Source organism: Pelophylax lessonae (genome assembly GCF_965119305.1).
Source record: "Pelophylax lessonae genome assembly, chromosome: 4".
Lineage (NCBI taxonomy): Eukaryota > Metazoa > Chordata > Amphibia > Anura > Ranidae > Pelophylax > Pelophylax lessonae.
The window spans coordinates 479,126,365-479,145,224 of NC_138771.1; the positions used below are offsets into that span (position 1 = coordinate 479,126,365).

General features: G+C 47.0%; 1 protein-coding gene across 1 annotated transcript in view; it reads left to right on the forward strand.

Moving 5' to 3' along the window:
- CWF19L1 (CWF19 like cell cycle control factor 1) overlaps positions 1 to 18,860 on the forward strand; it is a 61,488-nt gene that overhangs the window by 27,963 nt on the left and 14,665 nt on the right. Inside the window, exons 10-11 of the mRNA XM_082255930.1 lie at positions 1,103 to 1,182; positions 10,730 to 10,939. Of these exons, the coding sequence (XP_082112056.1) occupies positions 1,103 to 1,182; positions 10,730 to 10,939 (290 nt within the window). The remainder of the gene's footprint in view (positions 1 to 1,102; positions 1,183 to 10,729; positions 10,940 to 18,860) is intronic.

The following is an 18,860-nucleotide window of genomic DNA, read 5'->3' on the forward strand; positions in this document are numbered from 1 at the left end:
GCTGTCTAATCAGCATTCTGATATGCAGCACCTGTGAGTTTGATGGATTATCTCGGCAAAGAAGTGCTCACTAACAGATTTTGATAGATTTGAGAGAAATGGGCCTTTTGTGTACATAGAAAAAATCTTAGATCTTTCAGTTCAGCTCATAAAAAAAAAAATGGGGGCAAAGACAGAAGTGTTGCCTTTTTTTTTTTTTTTCTAGAATTTTCGTGTGCATGTATATTTATTTATTTTTTTTTTTTATTTTTTTTTTTTTTTTAAGTGTGGAAAGGTTATAACCTCCATCAGGTTTTTGCCATCTTTACTAAAATTGGGGTGATTTTTATATTTCTGTTTTAGTGACAGCACAGTGGAACAATTTCCCAAATGGACAAAAAAGGAGACAATCTGATGGAACTTCATAATTTTCTTCACTTAAAGGAGATGTACAGTCAAAGCTCGTTTGGCTGTACATTTTCCTATGGATCACAGAAGTGCAGTTTGTTCTGCACTCCTGTAACCCATTTTTAGCAGAGAGGACTGAAGTCTGTTCTCTGCTGACGTTACAGAAGTCGATCCAGGCACCGCATCATCACAACCATGGAGTCGGGATCCGCCAGCTGCCTGGACAGACACCCGGCTCAGCCCCTCAGCGAGCTGCTGAGAGCCTGAGCTGGCTGCTCCCCCCCGCCCCTCTACAGCCCAGCACTCCAGTGAGCGAGGAGGGGGCAGAGCAGATAGCTGCTGACAGGCAGCAGCTCTCTGCTCGAGGAGCTTTCAGAACCGGGGCAAAAACGGTGTTTGATCGATTGGTTCTCAGTGCAGAGGTCCCAGATGCCGTATCGCAAGTATAAATGGGTGGGGGGGGATCCTTTCCTGGTTCTTGGAGTAGCCCCCTGATGACATGCCGCAAGCAGCTTTAAATCCCCTAATAGCAGCTACCTACTAGTTATCGGCCTATCACTTCCTACAGGCAGAGTGGTTGTAGCTGTCAGCATGTACATGCAGTTGCAGGGATCTGCTAGATTCTTGTCGTACTCTTTGCCACATTATTGAGGTCTTATTTTGCTCTGTTTACTGAATACTTTCCTAATCAAAAATGTTCTCTTCTATCAACTAGCACAACCTACAGGACCCTGCTGGTTCTGTCTCGCAAGCCCAGAAGTGGAGAAACACCTTGTAGTCAGCATTGGAGAACATGTAAGTTTCTGTAGGGCTGGGCATTATACTATGTATTTCAACAGAACACTGTCTGAGGCTGTAGGAGGATCACCACCTTTAGAATTTGGGTTTCCATTAGAGCTGCACAAATCGTTAAAAGTGCGATTCAACCCCCATCACAATCTTAATTTGTCAATTCCACAATTCAGTGCAGAGCCTTTCTCTGCTCACAGCTGACCGCTGTCCAAAAAAAAACGTAGCTGGCAAAGTTTATCACAACATTGCTTAGTGCTTAGATAATAAGCAACCTTTTTGTTTTTTGTTCTTTTAGATCAAAGAAATGAGCTTCAGTCTGTAAATGAGGGCAGTTTAACCACTTGGACTAAGCCATTTTTTTTCTGACGTTTGTTTCTTATAAGTTAAATTCCGTTATTTTTGCTAGAAAATTACTTGAAACGAAACCTAGGTTTCTCTATCCGTCATCGACAGACGCAGCTCCTTATCTTTAGACGATTAGGTTAGGCCCCTCCCATCAGGAATAGGACACTAGGCAGAAAAAAGCTTTACCGCGCCTATGGGGGTTGTCCCTGCAGGCATAACCCCACACTCTGCTACAGCATCTAGTTTGTTTCTGCCTAGTTTTAGGAATAGGACCTAGTTCCCTGCTGGGACTTCGGTCTTGGCTATTAATAGGGAAATTTTGGTATTTTGTGATTTTTAATTTTTCACTACTTTAAAGAGGTTGTAAACCCGTACAACTTTTTTTTTTTTTTTTTGGCAACCTGTGAGAGAAAGCCATAATGAGCTAGTATGCATCGCATACTAGCTCATTATGCAATACTTACCTTAGAACGAGCCCCTGCCGTGCAGACCACTTACCTGCATGATGGGCAACATGTCCAGTCGCCTGTCTTCCGGGATCGCGGCATCCGGCCATCTGATTGGCCGGAGCCGCGGTGAAGTCACTCCCGCCCGCGGGAGCTGACAGTCACGGCACGGGTCTCTGAAGAAACGGCACCAGCGGCCGTTCCTTCAGAGCGCATGCGCCAGTGACGTCACTGGCTGCATGTAAGGTAAATATCTCCTAAACGGTACATGTTTAGGAGATATTTACAGATGCAGTTCCCACTAGTTGGACCGTGCCACCAAAGGTGGTTCACCCAGTTTCCAGGCTGAATAAGTCTACTGTGGTTCTGGTGGAAGAATTATGGACCTTCGCGGACCCTGTGGATAGACTGGTGGAGTCTGTCCCGCCCTCTACACGTGCTAGCGGGTTCCATATTGAAACCAATATTTGTGAATGTTCTGGTGTCAGATAGGGACTGACTGAAGTTACTAAAGGGTAACTTTGGCACTGAACAGCTACCCCCCCCAGCGGTACTGGAACTAATGGACCAGATGGCTCAAGCCCTGGTGTTCATGTGTGATGCGTCTCTGGATGCGTCTCCCCTAGTGGCCAGAGTGTCGGCAGTGGGGATTGCGATTAGATGCATGGTGTGGTTGAAAAGCTGGTCTGCGGACCAGGCTTCCAAAAAGAATTTGACTGATCTTCCCTTTTATGGGGGAAATGTTATTTGCATCCTCTCTGGATGAGTTGATCAAAGGCTTTACGGGGAAGGGGTAAGAGTACTTCTTCCTCTGTCCACTAAGGGCAAGGCACCACATCAGATTGGGGCCTTCCTTCACTGCTCATAAGTGGCTTTTTCGTACCTCCGGGTCACCAGAAAAAGGGAAGCTATTCAGGTCTTCTGGGAGTTCCAAGAAGCCATGGTCCGGTAAGTCAAAGACCGGCCAGTCCGGATCTGTAGACAAATTCTCGTCTACATGAAGGGGCGCCCTCATGCGCTTCTGGGGGGGGGGGGACATCTTCGCTTCTTTCTGGGACCTTGGACTTCCTTGATTCAGGACAAATGGCTTCACAAACTGATCCAATCAGGGTATAAGATCGAATTCCGGTCTTGTCCGTCGGATAGATTCTTCCCGTTCAATCTGCGCCTATCTTCAGACCGATTAAGGAATCTACGGGAGGCCATAGATTTGCTGTCGCAAGGAGTGATTGTGTTAGTTCCCTCTCAGGAACGCTTTCAGTGGTTTTATTTAAACCTGTTTACTGTGCCCAGAAAAGAAGGCAAAGTGCATCCAATTCTGGACCTCAAGGCTCCGAATCACTTTGTGCGGGTACAGAGGTTTCGCATGGAATTCATTCAAACAGTAGTGATGTCACTACACCAGGGAGACTTTTTGGCCTCCATGGATATCAAGGACGCATATCTACACATCCCTATCTATGCTGGTCACCAGCGGTTCCTTCGCTTTGCCGTAGCAGGAGAGCATTATCAATTTGTGGTGTTACCTTTGGTCTCGCCTCCGCTCCCAGGGTGTTTACCAAAGTATGGCCCCGATGTTGGCTTTGTTGTGCCAACGGGGATTGCGGTACTGGGGTATCATCCCTGATTTACCTGACGATTACTGTCAGCTCCCTGCACGAGTTCAGGTGGAACATCGATTTCAAGAAGTCCGTCCTGATACCTTCCTTGAGACTGGATTATATCGGCCTTACTCTGGATTCAGCTTTGGCAAGGGTCTCCCCCCCCCCCCCCCCCCCCCGGACAAGCTGCAGAAGTTGCAGGGGGGCGACCTGGGTGGTGTTGGCAAACAATCTCTAGTCTCTGCGAACTTGCGTGCGGGCCTTGGGTCTAATGGTATCAAACTTTGAGGCGGTTCCGTTTGCTCAGTTCCATACCTGCCCCTTTGCAAAGGGAGATTCTTGTCAAATGGAACAAGGATCCAAAGTCCTTGGACACTTTGATTTGGTTGAGTCGCAACACAAGATCTGCTCTATTATGGTGGCTTCATTCTCAAGCACTATGCCAGTGCAAGTCCTTCCTCCCGTTGTTTTGGACGGTTGTAACCAAGAAAGCCAGCCTGTCGGGCTGGGTACAGGGGAAGCTCTGGACTCTTCTACTGTCCAGGTTCCCTGGGCACAAACTGCCGATAAATGTGTTGGAGCTCAGAGCAATAAAGCTTTGTCTGAGCCACTGGACGAATTGTCTGAATCCAAACTGGACAACCTTGCAATCGGACAATGCTACGTCTGGGGCTTACATTAATCACCAGGGGGGTACCAAGAGTGTCTTGGTGGCCAGGGAGGTTGCAGAGATTCTGGCCTGAGTGGAGAAGTTTGTTCCAGCCCTCCCTGCTGTGCACATCCCAGGTGTGGAAAACTGGCAAGCGGATCACCGGAGTCGTCAGGTGTTGGATTGAGGAGTGGTCCCTATACCCGGTGGGGGACTCCCGAGGTCGATCTGTTCGCTTCTCGTCTCAACAAGGTGCAGGGGTTCGTAGCCAGGTCTCGCGATCCTCTGGCCGACTCCACAGATGCACTGGTGGCTCCTTGGGGTCAGTATCAGCTGATTTTATGCCTTTCTTCCACTCAAACTCCTGCTGAGGACTCTACGCAGGATAGAGGTGGAAGGGATTTCGGTCATTCTGGTGGCTCCAGACTAGCCGGTCTTGGTACGCAGACCTAGTAAGGTTGGTCACCGATGCTCCTTGGAGATTTCCTCTCAGGCAAGATCTGCGGTCTCAAGGTCTGATCTTCCATCCTGCTTCAGTAGCTAGGGTTTTGGCCTTTCTGCAAAAAGGGGTTGAACAGCGGTCGGCTTTGGGCACTATCAAAGGCCAAGTGTTGGCTTTGCCTACATATTTTCAACGCCCGTTAGCTACGCATTCCTTGATTCGTACTTTCATTCAGGGAATGTGCCATATGGCTCCTCCGGGACGGTCCCCACTACCTCCGTGGGATCTGAATCTGGTATTTGTTCTTCAAAAACCTCCTTGTGAGAACATTGGGGAGATTCCCCTGCTTTCATTGTCTCAGAAGGTTGCCTTTTTGGTTGCTATCACTTCTGCCCGCAGAGTATCTGTTTTGGCGGCCTTGTCAAGCCGCTCACCTTATTTGGTGGTCCACAGAGATAAAATGGTATTCCGAACCAATCAGTTTTTTTTCTCAAAGCGGACTTCCACCCGAAAGGGAACTTCCGTTTTAGGTAGTAATAACCCCCTGACATGCCACATTGGGGGGGGGGGGGGGAGCGGGTACCTTGTTTTGACAGGTACCAGCTCCCACTTCTGCTCGGAGCGCCACGGCGCCCTGAACAGAAGTTCTCCTCTCCCCCTCCCTGCAATCTTCTGGAACATGTCAGAGGTCCCAGAAGATTGCCGGCCTATCAAGAGGCGCAGCGCAACTCGCGCATGCGCAGTGCGTACCCAGCTGTGAAGCCGCAAACTGTCACAGCCGGGTGCCCACACCAGTGCCGCAGAGGGAAGAGGATCGAGGCCTCGGGCGGCCTCATCGCTGGACCGTGGGACAGGTGAGTGAAAAGGCTGGAACTCTGCTTTAAGGTGGTTTCTGATTTTTCATTTGAATGAAGACATTGTGCTGCCTTCACTCTGTCTCAAGCCTAAGCATCTCAAGGAAATTGCCTTGCATTCTTTGGATGTGGTTTGGGCAATCGGGGCAGCCACTGAGTCTTTCAGAAAATCAGATGCTCTATCTGTCCTTACTGAGGGACGCCGTAAGGGATTGGCTGCGTCTGCTGCGACTATATCCAGATGGGTCAGGCAGACGGTTGTGTTCAGGCTTATTCGCTGAAGGGTCAGGTTCCTCCGTTCCCTGTGAAGGCACATTCTACTAGAGAGCTGAGTGCCTCTTGGGCTTTTCGCCATCGGGCATCAAGTTTGCAAGGCGGCAACTTCATCGTCTGTGCATACATTAACAAAATTCTACAAGTTGGTGTTGGCATCCTTTTTTTTTTTTTTTTTTTTTTTTTTTTGTAGGTTGCTGTTTAAAGAGAATCCTTTTGAGGGTGTATGGTTTGGTGTGTGTGTGTGTGTGTGTGTGTGTGTGTTTCTTTTCTTTTTTTTTTTTTTTCTAGGTGAGCTCCAGTTGTTCCTGGTTGGTTACGTTCTTCTTTGCATTGTCTTCCCACTGTAGAATAATGAAGATATCTAATATTTGTAGCATCTTTAGGCATTTCTGGACGATTAGCATTGATAGCCAGACTGACTTAAAAACAAAAGTGTGTGAATTTATTCAATCACACAAATGGCATCAACAATACAATGTAAAAGGTATAACAGTTCAGTGAAGGTAAAAATATAAGGAATAAAAACAATACTTCTGATGAATGTGTCCAGCTTGAAATCATGGCTGTATAGAAATGTGTGTTCCTCTGTCCTTCAGTGTAATTTTCTACAAGTGCAAGAAGCAGGAAATGACGTCTCTAGGTTTCAGTCTATGTATAGTTTTTGTGGAGAAGGAGACTGTGATGTGTGTGATCTTCTCCTAGTCCTTGTATCTGTGCCCTCCTGAATCTCGATTCCTTGGCAATTTATTTTACATGTAGACGTCTTAACCTCACAACGCTCAAAACCTTGTATGGCATACATAATTTATGCTAACTTCAGTTATTCTATACAAGAGGAGGTACTAAACTCAGTCATATATGGGCTTTGATTGACAAGCCCACATGTAACACTCTATTCTTGTAACGTCTAATGTGGCTGATGTCATGTTACACCATATAACCAAAAGTAACGCATATTACCAACTTATACAATTTGTATAACATTAAGTAAATATATACAAATACTATTAATTATGACTGGAATTACACTAATTCTAACTAACATTATTTAAACCAATCTATGTATTATTCCTAGTATTACATGGATCATGTCTATTCTTGACTTCCATGACATTCTATACCCGATACCCTTTTATGTCATCTTCCAACTAGCTACAGTTTTTTTTTTTTTTTTTAAATTGTAATTTTTATTGAAAGCATAGATAAGTAACAAGGGGTAGGGAACCCCTAAAAAGAAAAGACCATAAACAATAACATTGCAAAACAAGGTCAAACAGTCCCAGTTGGAACATGCAGTTACAAAAGAGTATGCCACAAGGGAGACTATATGATATAAACCATAGTCACCAAAGTACAGGATAATGGAAAGTACCTCATAGCAAACAGCCACTGGCACCATACACTCAAATCGGGTTAGAGTCCTGCAAATCCCAATCAGCCCATACAGCGTTGAAACGTGTGACTTCGTCATGAGCCGTAGCAGTTAGGAATTCCATTCTCCCTATCTCCAACACCAGGCGTTGAAAGAGAACAGCATCTGGCGGCCCCGTCTGCCGCCAACACAACGGTATTGCTCTTCTAGCAGCCACCAAAAGGAAAGATAGCAACCGCCTGGTAGGCTTGGAGACCCCGGGGAAGGCCCAGGAGAGTGTAGGGGGTCCAACGGTAGAGACAAACCCGTTACCGACTGTAGCTTCGACTCCACCATTGCCCAGAAAGGTTGAATAAGAGGACATTGCGAGAAAATATGAAATAGAGTGCCCGTCCCGGTACTACAGCGCCAGCAAGAAGCCGGCCAAGACGGGTCAATCTTATGTAATTTGGCCGGGGTCCTATACAAGGTAGTCTCTCTCTGCACCACACACCGAGAAGATTTGAAAGCCGCGGTCCATATCTTATCCCACATCTGCAGAGAAATTGGCTTTTGTAGTATAGCAGACCATTTGCGCATATAGAGATGAGCATCCTCCACCAGGGGATGCAACTCGTGTAAAATATTATTAATGCTCGAGATTAGATGCCGCTGGTGGGGCCCCTGCACCGTTAATTGCTCAAAGGCCGTGGGCCGCTCCAGAGTCAAAGAACCCATCGGGGACTGAAACAAGTGTCGGACTTGGAGATAAAGATAACAATAAGTATGTTTAGGAATACCATATTTCTCTCGCAAAGTTTCAAAGGGATACCGAGTACGGGAGACCGGATGGCCAAGGTTACGTAGCTGAAACAGAGGAGCCTGCAACCACGTCCACACCCGTCCCATCTGCAGGCCATCAGAGATGGATGGATTAAAGAGTACACTAGTAAGCGGCGGACATGGCGAGGAGAGAGAGTACTTACTATAACACTTGAGCCACACATCCAAAGAGCAAAGCATGGGTGCAAGGCACATGGTACGCAGGACTCTATCCGAGTGCAGATTAACCGACCACAACAAAGAGCAGGGGTGAACCGGAAAAAATGCCCCTCTCGATCTCTGACCACCGGTTAGGGGCCACCAGAGGACCAGGAGGCCGCCACCCGGAGGTGGGATGCAAAATAATACTTGATAATGTCAGGAGCTCCAAGGCCTCCCCTCCTCCTCGGGGGGGAAAAAAAAACATAGAACTAGCCACCCTGTGAACCTTATTATTCCAAATAAAATTCAAGAAACTACGCTGCATAAATTTCAGTTGAGACGTGGGGACCTGAACCGGCAAGGTGTCAAAAAAAATATAGTAGTTTAGGTAAGATGGACATCTTTAGGACATTAATACGGCCCAATAACGAGAGGGGATAACCCATCCACTGACGCAAGGAGCCTAGGAGTTCTTTAAACAAAGGGACATAATTCTGTTCATATAGGGTCCCGTAAGAGGGTGTAAGTTTGGTCCCCAAATAGGAAAGGGTAGTCGTGCACCAACGATAGGGGTAAGACCCCTGCAATTGGGACAAGAGCCCAGGGGGGATATGAAGAGGTAAGGCCTCAGTTTCGTAGTATTAACCTTCTACCCGGAGATGGCCCCAAAGGAGGACAGGACCGCACAACTAGCTACATTTTACTGCCTCAGCTCAGATAAAGAACTTTATTACTAATCAACTGATCAAGGTCATTCACACATATTAATATTATGATCAATCATAAGACCACATATTTTGCAAGCTTGCTGTGAATATAATTCCAATAAGTGCAGAATTATGAATTTGGAATAAATATCTAACACCCACCCTCATGAAAATACTGCTTTGGGACATTCCAATGGTCTAAAGAACATATGGAGCTGCGTCTGTCAATGAATGATTGAGAGAACTGGATTTTTGTACTTATCGTAAAATCCTTTTCGCTGAAGTTTGACAGGCGCAGCATCCGCCACTCTAATTCTGAGTGAATGTGGTTTTTTGTCTTCTAAACACTGCTACAGCATCTAGTTTTGTTGCAAGCAGAGTATGTGAGGTTATGCCTTCAGGGACTGCCCCATAGGCGTCGTAGCTTTTTCCTGCCTAGTGTCCTATTCCTGATGGGAGGAGCATAACCCAATGGTCTAATGAAGATTTGGAGCTGAGCATAACCCAATGGTCTAAATATTTGGAGCTGAGTCTTGTCGGTCAGTGTTAATTTTGGCAGCAAATTTCAATTTAGTTTTAGTCTTAGTCTTAGGACTAAAATGGCATTTTAGTTTTAGTCCCATTTTAGTCTTCTGCCAGTGTTTTAGTTTTAGTCGTATTTAGTCGACTAAAACTCCAGTATATTTTAGTCGACTAAAACGCCCTACATTTTAGTTGACTAAAACTCATTTTAGTCATCTATAATCAAATGGGTGTAGTTCAATTGTAATTTGTAATGCGTTATTTAAGCATTTCTCTACAATTTCCAAACTCATTATATACTACTGCTGATCCTGGAGTGAAAAATCTAATATGTTATTATTTATGCTTTGAGCATGCACCAGTGTTAATTTTTGGCAGCAAATTTCGATTTAGTTTTAGTTATAGTCTTTTGACTAAAATGCCATTTTAGTTTTAGTCGTATTTTAGTCTTAAGACTAAAATGCCATTTTAGTTTTTGTCGTATTTTAGTCATCTGAATTGTGTTAGTCGACTAAAACGTTTTAGTCGGTTTTAGTCGACGAAATTAACACTGTTGTCGGTTGAACGTCAAAAGGATTTTACAGGAAGTACAAAAATCGTTAGTTTTGTTTTTTTTTTTTTTTTTTTTTTTTTTTTTTTTTTTGCGGAGACCCTAAAGAATAAAATGGTGGTTGCAGGATTTTATTTCACACTGTATTTTTGCAGCGGTCTATTAAAGACATTTTTTGGGGGAAGAATGTGAATCGATAAAAAAAAAGAAAAAAAAAAGTTAGCCCAATATTTTTTGTATAATGTGAAAGATGTTGCGCCTAGAATTGTAATCTTTATTCTAAAAAAAAAAAAAAAAAATGATTCTCTTTTTATCCTGAATCGCACAGCTCTATTTTCCATTGAAGGAAAAGTTAAATTATAACTGATCCCAGGAACAAAAATGTAATCTGTTGCCTTCCAGTCACACTTGTGCATCTCGGCAATGCAAGCATTAATCTGTGCTAACCACAACACATGGCAACAAATCTGCTCCATGTGTGCTGCATTACAAATCTGCTCCATGTGTGCTGCATTACATTTGCAGTTATTGTGAATGGCACCCAAACATGTACAGTAAAATACAATGCACCCCATAACACGCATACCATACGTTGTCTGTGTTTTTTCATTTTTGTTTCATTAGTTGTGGTGCTTTGGTGGCAGCCCATTTTACAGTGAGGTGTTTAAACATATGCTCATTAACACAGTGAAATGGAATGGGTGTAGTCAGAAGTGATTTGCATGATTTGCTAAGTTAATTGGGTATTTTAAAATAACAGGGCTGAAAAAGCCTTAAAAGTTATAGTATATACATATGTTATCGGTTTCTTATTTTCCCTTAGTGCTACATTGCCCTGGCAAAGGGTGGCCTTACATCGGACCACATTCTCATCTTGCCCATCGGACATTACCAGGCTATGGTTGACCTCTCTTCTGAAGTAGTTGAAGAATGTGAGAAGTATAAAGCTTCCTTAAAGAAGTTTTACAAGTCCAAAGAGAAGCGATATGTGATGTTTGAGCGCAATTACAGGAGTCAGCATCTCCAGCTTCAGGTATGTGAGGATTACGTTGAAGTCACAGCAGTGACTGGATGTTCTGTCTAATGCTTCAGCTCTATTCTGTGCTGTCCCTTACCTTGTCATAATGAGTGGTAGTTTGGTGTTTGCCCATGCTACGTTTTAAGCAATCAGAATTTCTGTTTAAATCTAACTTAAGGAAAGCAAAGGCTAGCATATGTCTTTTTAGAAAAAAAGTAAAACCTTTTTTCTCTTGCGTCCTCCGACAGTCGCCGCCTCTTCATATTCGTCACTAATGGGGTTATTGACCTTTGCTCTGTAGGAGTGCTAGGCAACAGAATATATTAATATCAAAGCTTTTAGCATATCCCACCCCCAGGGGGTGGTCCCCTCAGTCAATACCTCCTTACTTCCTGCATACCAACTCAGTTTCATATGCCTAGCTCAGGAGTGCAGGCTGTTCCTGTGCTGGGGCTCTTGGTCTCAGCCACTTTTCTCTTTTTTTTTTTTTTGATTTTGATTTTATTTGAAGTTTTTTCTTTCTTTTACTTAGCTGTTTATTTTCAGCATTAGTTAGTTCTGATGAAGATGATCGTGCGGAGCTGGGTCTCAGTCTGGCCGCCCTGGATCTCAGGGCCAGGGGCTTCCCAGCCTGCCATCGAGCGTTCAGCTTAGGTTTTGCCCTGGCACATTGAACGACCCATCCCTGTTCGCTGCAGGGATGCTATCGGTGAGGTGGCTACCTCACTGGACGTCATTGCGGTTTCGCACCGCAACTCCACTGCGTCATGCTTGCGACACTCCCTGGCCTCAGTACTGCGGTTTGGTCGCTGGAGCAGGCTCCCCACACCATCCGGACTGGTAAGTGTAAATCTATGTGGGGACCTGTCTTTTTTGGGTGTCAGTCTGGGACTGTGTGACCCTGCATGTCTGTGTGGCTGCTGTGCTCCCTGTCAGCTCCTGTGTGCACTTGCTGCCTGTGTGTGTGGGCTGTGAGGGGGGGGCTCTCCCGCTCTGCTGGGTGTCATATGAAGCAATAGGATTTTAGACATGCTGTGCGGCGATCGCTGCGGCAATCCGCCATTTTTCTGGGGCAAAAATTATGGTGGCAGGTCCTGTAAGGTACTGCACAGGTTTTTGGCGCCAATCGGCGATCGATCCCACATGTCAGCGCCATGTTCTCTTTGCCCAGGGTTTTGTCCTCAGCCGTGCGGCCATGTTTGTGTAGCCTTACAGAGGCTTCATAGGGGCGGTCAGTCTTGCATCACTTCCTTTTCCTCTGGGACAGCGATCGGTGCAGCAGCCTGTGTGAGCTCTCCAGGTTATATATCTCTTTTTTTCCTGTATTCCTTGCCCAGTTTCTTATCCCTGTGGGGGTCAGTGGGTGCGGTGGGCAGCGCTCGCCGCGATCTTAAAGGGGCAGTACCCTTTATTAATTAATTTGCTGGGGCATGGATTCTCAGGATTGCAAGTTTCCTCCCACCTTGGTGGGGGGCCAAGGGGCTGCTGCTTCACCCCGAGGGGGCTGATCTGGCCACTATTGTGGCAAACTTAGCTGCTCAGGTGCAGATGCTGGTGGCTGATTGATCCACAAAACGGCCCAGGGTGTCTATTTCCTCTGATTCAGAGGGCGATGGGGCTGCTATGGCTGGAGTGCCCTTCTCAGGGTCTCACTCATCCCTAGACCTTGTGGGGTCTGACGGGGAGGCTGAGGTGGAAGGGGTTGATAATTCTCCCCCTGGCTCGTCTGAAGAGCTTGCACTCATGGATGAGTTGGTTGCTTATATCAAGCAAACGCTGCATTTGCAGGATGAACCATGTCCTCCTGCTTTGATGTCCTCTTATGGGATGCAGAGAAAACGCAGAATATCGCAGGTTTTTCCTTGCTCTACGGAATTTCAGCGCGCGGTTGATGAGCAATATAAAGAAGCCTTTTGCTGTGCCGAGTAGGTTCAAGCTGCGTTATCCCTTTACACCGGCTACTGATGAGCGTTGGTGTGTACCGCCTCAGGTGGATCACGCGGTGGCGATTTTGAATAAATCTACTGCGATCCCTGCTGAGGATACCCCGGTGTTCCGGGACCCGACGGACAGGAGATTGGAATCTCTGGCCCGTCATGCTTATACGGTTGCTGGCTCTATGCTGAAGCCTATTTTTGCTTCCATAATGGCAGCCCAGGCTATTGCGGATTGGACGCAGATGCTCAAGAGCACTCTGGTGGCTGACTCTGCCCCGCCGACAACTTTGGCTATGGTGGATCAGATTCATCAGGGTGTCATGTATTTGTGTGATGCGGACTTGGATTTAGTCCCTTTGGCGGCGCGCCTTTCTAGTGTGGCGGTCTTGAACCGTCTCCTGATATGGTTGAAATGTTGGTCGGTTGACCAACCTTCTCGCAAGACTCTGGCAAATTTGCCCTACGCGGGATCCCGCCTTTTTGGCGAATCTTTGGATACTCTGATAAAGGGTATTTCTGGGGGGTAAGAGCACTCTCTTGCCCCAATCTCACAAGGCTAAGTTTGTTCGTGGTAAGAAGAATGCTTCGTTTAGGCCCTCTTAGGGGTCCTTTTCGTGCCTTTCGGTCGCACTATAAGGGCAAGCCCTTCAAAGGCCAAGGCTCCCAGAAGAAAGCGTGGGCGGGTAAGCAGAAGTCCGGCCAGTCCGGATCCGCTGCCCATAACAATGCGGCCTGAAGGGGCACCCTCACCCGTTTCTGGGGTGGGGGGACGTTTACTCGGTTTTCTTCAACCCTGGCTGGACTGCGTTCGGGGCAGGTGGGTTCAGGAAATCGTTCGATCTGGATACAAGATCGAGTTTCTCTCTCGGCCGGCGGGCAGATTTTTCCCCTCAAACCTTCAGCTGACTGCGGAGCGCTTGCAGGATCTGCACCTGGCGGTGCGGGACCTGCGGGCCCAGGGAGTGGTGGTTCCGATGCCTCATCGGGACAGATTTCGGGGGTTCTATTCCAATCTGTTCACTGTGCCCAGAAAGGAGGGCAAAGTACGTCCGATTCTGGACTTAAAAGCTCTGAACCGCTTTGTGCGGGTTCGCAAGTTTCGCATGGAATCCCTGCGCACGGTGGTGGCTGCCCTGGTTCCGGGGGAATTCATGGCCTCCATCAACTTGAAGGATGCGTACCTTCACATCCCCATTTTCGAGGGTCACCAGAGGTACCTTCGTTTTGCCATTGCGGAGGATCATTATCAATTTGTGGCGTTACCCTTCGGTCTCGCTTCGGCTCCGCGGGTTTTCACCAAGGTGCTCGCGCCGGTTCTCGGTCTTGGGGTATCTGGACGATATCCTGATTCGGTCCGCGACCAGTCAGGGTCTGGTGAACGACCTGTCCATCACGATGCAGACTCGGCTGGACGATAAATTTTCCAAAATCGACGTTGTGTCCGTCGGTTCGTCTTCCCTACCTGGGGATGATTCTGGACTCTGTTCGGGCGAAGGTCTTCCTGCCGGAAGACAAGCTTCGGACACTTCAGTGCGAAGTCAGGTCCCTCAGGGACAATCAGTGCTCATCCCTCCGGACGTGTATGAGGTGTCTGGGATTGATGGTTTAGGCTTTCGAGGCGATTCCCTTGGCCCAGTTTCACACACGGGAGCTTCAGGCGGAGGTTCTGGCCGTGTGGGACGGGCGTCTGCAATCTCTGGATCTGCGTATTTCGTTGAGCCGCCACACCCGAAGGGGTCTTTTGTGGTGGCTCCAGTCCCCGGCGGTGTCGGGGGGGGGGGGGGTGTAAGTCTTTTCGTCCCTTGTCATGGACGGTGATCACCACGGATGCCAGCCTATCGGGCTGGGGTGGTGTTCTGGGCGTTTTGTCTGCCCAGGGTACTTGGTCGGAGGAGGTATCCTCCCTTCCGATCAACATTCTGGAATTGCGAGCGATAAATCTCTGTCTTCTGCGTTGGACGGACAGGCTTCAGGGCCGTCCAGTTCGGGTGCAGACGGACAATGCCACAGCGGTGGCCTACATCAACCACCAAGGGGGCACCAGGAGTGCCCGGGCGGCTCGGGAAGTAGCCGACATTCTGTCTTGGGCCGAGACGCACGTCCCGGCGATTTCTGCAGTTCACATTCCGGGGGTGGAAAACTGGCAGGCGGATTATCTGAGCCGCCAGACCCTGGACCAGGGGGAATGGTCCCTTCACCCGGATGTCTTCCAGATGTTGTGCGCGAAGTGGGGGTCCCCAGATGCGGACCTGTTCGCGTCTCGTCTAAATCACAAGGTGGAAAGGTTCGTGGCAAGGACGCGCGATCCTCGGGCAGACGCCTCGGACGCGTTAATGATGTCCTGGCATCAGTATCGCCTGATGTATGCCTTTCCACCGATTCAGCTGCTGTCCAGGTTCCTTCGCAGGTTGGCCTCGGAACCGAAAACGGTGATTCTGGTGGCACCGGACTGGCCTCGCCGGTCTTGGTACGCAGACCTCGTGAATCTGGCGGTCGACGCTCCGTGGCGTCTGCCACTTCGAGAAGATCTCCTGTCTCAAGGACCGATATTCCATCCTGCTTTACAGTCGCTGGCTTTAACGGCCTGGCTGTTGAAAGCCAGGTCCTGAAGGATAGGGGTCTCTCTCCCCTGAGGTCATTCCCACTTTGATCAAGGCCAGGAAGGCCTCTTCAGGGAAGATTTACTACCGTACTTGGAAGGCGTATTTTGCCTGGTGTGAGTCCAGGGGGTATTCCCCTCGCTCATACTCGGTATCGAGAATGTTGGCTTTCCTTCAAACGGGCGTGGACCAGCGTTTGGCGTTGGCCACGATTAAGGGTCAGATTTCTGCGCTGGCCGTTCTTTTTCCTTGTCCTGTGGCGTCTAACTCTTTGGTTAGCACCTTTGTTCAAGGGGTGCGATATTTGGTCCCTCCTAGGAGGGAGCCTTTGCCTCCATGGGATTTGAACCTTGTTCTGTCCGTGTTGCAACATGCTCCTTTTGAAAATATCAGGGAGATCTCGTTGTCTTTGTTGTCCAAGAAGGTTGCCTTCTTAGTAGCGATTACTTCGGCTAGCAGGGTGTCGGAGCTGGCGGCCTTGTCCTGTAAGTCTCCGTATTTGGTGATTCACTTGGATAAGGTGGTCTTGCGACCTAACCCATCTTTTCTTCCGAAAAGAATTTCTGATCCTCACCTCAATGAGGACATTGTCTTGCCTTCGCTTTGCGCGAAGCCTAAGCCTCTGAAGGAGGTGGCTTTACATTCCTTGGATGTTAGGGCGATCAGGGTTTACCTGTCGTCGACAAAATCCTTTCGCAAGTCGGATTCTCTTTGTCCTTCCTGAGGGACCTCGGAAGGGCATGGCAGCGTCGGCTTCTACCATCGCCAAATGGATCAGACAGACCATTGAGCAGGCCTAGGCTTTGAGGGGGAAGGTTCCTCCCGTGCCTGTGAAGGCGCACTCTACCAGATCTCTGAGTACGTCTTGGGCCTGTCATCATCGGGCTTCTGTGGCCCAGGTGTGTAAGGCGGCGACTTGGTTGTCCGTTCACACCTTCTCCAAATTTTACAAGGTGGATGTTCAGGCATCGGCAGATGCTTCTTTTGGCCGTAAAGTCCTTAGTGCGGCGGTGCCTTAGGGTCCCTTATTGGGCCCTTGGCTGTTGGGGTGTTTTTACCCCTAGGTTACTTGTTTTTTCCTGGGTTGTTGCTCCTGTTGAGCACGTTTTTTTTCCTGTTGCCCAGTTGGTTCTCTTACTTTGGTAAGGTTCCTTTCTCTGATGTGGGTATTGCGTTGCTTTGGGCGCGGCTGCTTTTTTTTCCCACCCCTCATGTCTACACTGCTTTGGGACGTCCCCATTAGTGACAAATATGAAGAGGCGGCGACTGTCGGAGGACGTAAGAGAAAACGGAATTTTTGTAAAATCTTACCTGTAAAATTCCTTTCTGAGTCCTCCGACAGTCGCCGCCCCCACCCCTCTTTTGGGGTTTGTTTGTATACTCTACTGCTATTCTACTGAAACTGAGTTGATATGCAGGAAGTAAGGAGGTATTGACTGAGGGGACCACCCCCTGGGGGTGGGATATGCTAAAAGCTTTGATATTAATATATTCTGTTGCCTAGCACTCCTACGGAGAAGAGGTCCAATAACCCCATTAGTGACGAATATGAAGAGGCGGCGACTGTCGGAGGACTCAGAGAAAGGAATTTTACAGGTAAGATTTTACAAAAATTCCGTTTTTGCCTTGACTATGATACAGATCTACAAACTGGGGTAATTTGAACACTGGAGTCTCTACAAACTGTGGGGAAATTTGAACACTCGAGTCTCTAAAGTGCCCCTGTCCATGTCTTCAATCTCCTAATAAACCTGTACCCCTGTGTGTTCTGGTTCGTGGCTGTTTTTCTAGGGTCTGCCTTAACCACTTGACCTTTGGAAGGTTTTTACCCCCTTCATGACCAGGGTATTTCTTGCTATTTAGCACTGTGCTACTTTTTAAATGGCAATTGTGCGATCATGCAACACTGTATGCAAATGAAATTTTAGATAATTTCTTTCACTTTTTTTTTTTTTTTTTCCTCCACACAAATAGAGCATCTTTGCTGATGTTTGATTACCATTGGTGTGTGTTTTTTTTTTTTTTTTTTTTATTGTATAACAGACTGGTAGGTTATCAAACCTATTGAATAAAAAATAAAAAAAAATCACGTTTCCGTCTACATTTGGGCCAAAATGTATTCTGCTACATGGCTTTAGTAAAAATAAATCACAATTTTAAGTGAATTGGTTTGTGCGAAAGTTATAGCCTTCTACAAACTATGGCGATCAGTGACTTTTTATAGTGTGGCAGCCAATCTGACGCTAACAGACACTGGGAGGATCACTAATGTCACTAGTGACACTAATACAGTGATGAATGATAATACTGTGTATACACTGGATGGGAAAGGGTTAACTGTGTGCCAAACACATGTAATGTGTGCTGCTGCTTTTACTTCTCTGGCTGTTTTTTTTTTTGTTTTTGTTTTTACACTGAGTTCTTTGTGTTTTGTAAACAAACACAGAACAGTGTGTGAGGACACAGCTGATCAGCAGGTTTCAGCTGAAATCATTGGCTGAAATCAGCTGCAGAACGTGTGCAGTGCCCAATCACAGCAAGAGTCAGCGGGGTGCAGGCCAAGAAGTCTGTCACATGTTTGTTACTGTCCCTGTGCCTTTTTTTTTTTTTTTTTTTTTGTGATGCTACATTCCAGTGCTGTATGTAAGCTAACAATTATTCACACCCTTCTGCGCAAGTGCCCCCCCCTCTTCCCCCCCACAGCCTTGTATTGTAAAGCACTCAAGGGGGTTATGTGAGATGAGGTTTGTTTAATGCTGATTACTGAGAGCTCTAGTTTTGAACTCTGACTATAAGGTTGCTCTGGCATATTTGGCCTCACTGCACAATTGCTGGAACTGTTAAATTGAGGTAACACTTTGAAAACCATTCAATGTTTGTGCAATGTTAAACTTCATATGTTTTAGTGTGTATAATATGTATTCTGTTGTGTCCTGATGGCATATAAACAAGTGCATTGTGCAGTTTAAACCTCTCAACTCTGGAATTCAGCCTTTTAATTCATTAAGGGCTGGTAATGTCAGACAGGTGAGTTCCTGCTATATTGAGGCTAAACATCAGCTTAGGGTAAACACTGACTGCCTGATGGGAAATGCTTTTCCTTGTATTACACTGAATTATCCACTCCATGTGTGCATTTTTTTTCTGTTGCATTGTGATGTTGTCTCTGATGGCTCTCCTGTTGAAGTTGTGGGTTAGCCTGGTAACGTCACATAGAGAATTAGAGTAATAAGCATCAGGGGAGATCATGTCAGTCTCTTGCCCTCTCCTGTTGCCTCAACTCTCACAGCTCATTATATCCCATTAGTTTAAGTCTGTACAGGCAGCTTATGTCTGTCTGAAATGATGACTTTAATATTCTGAGGGATAAACATGTCCCTGTGATGACTTCATTTTTTT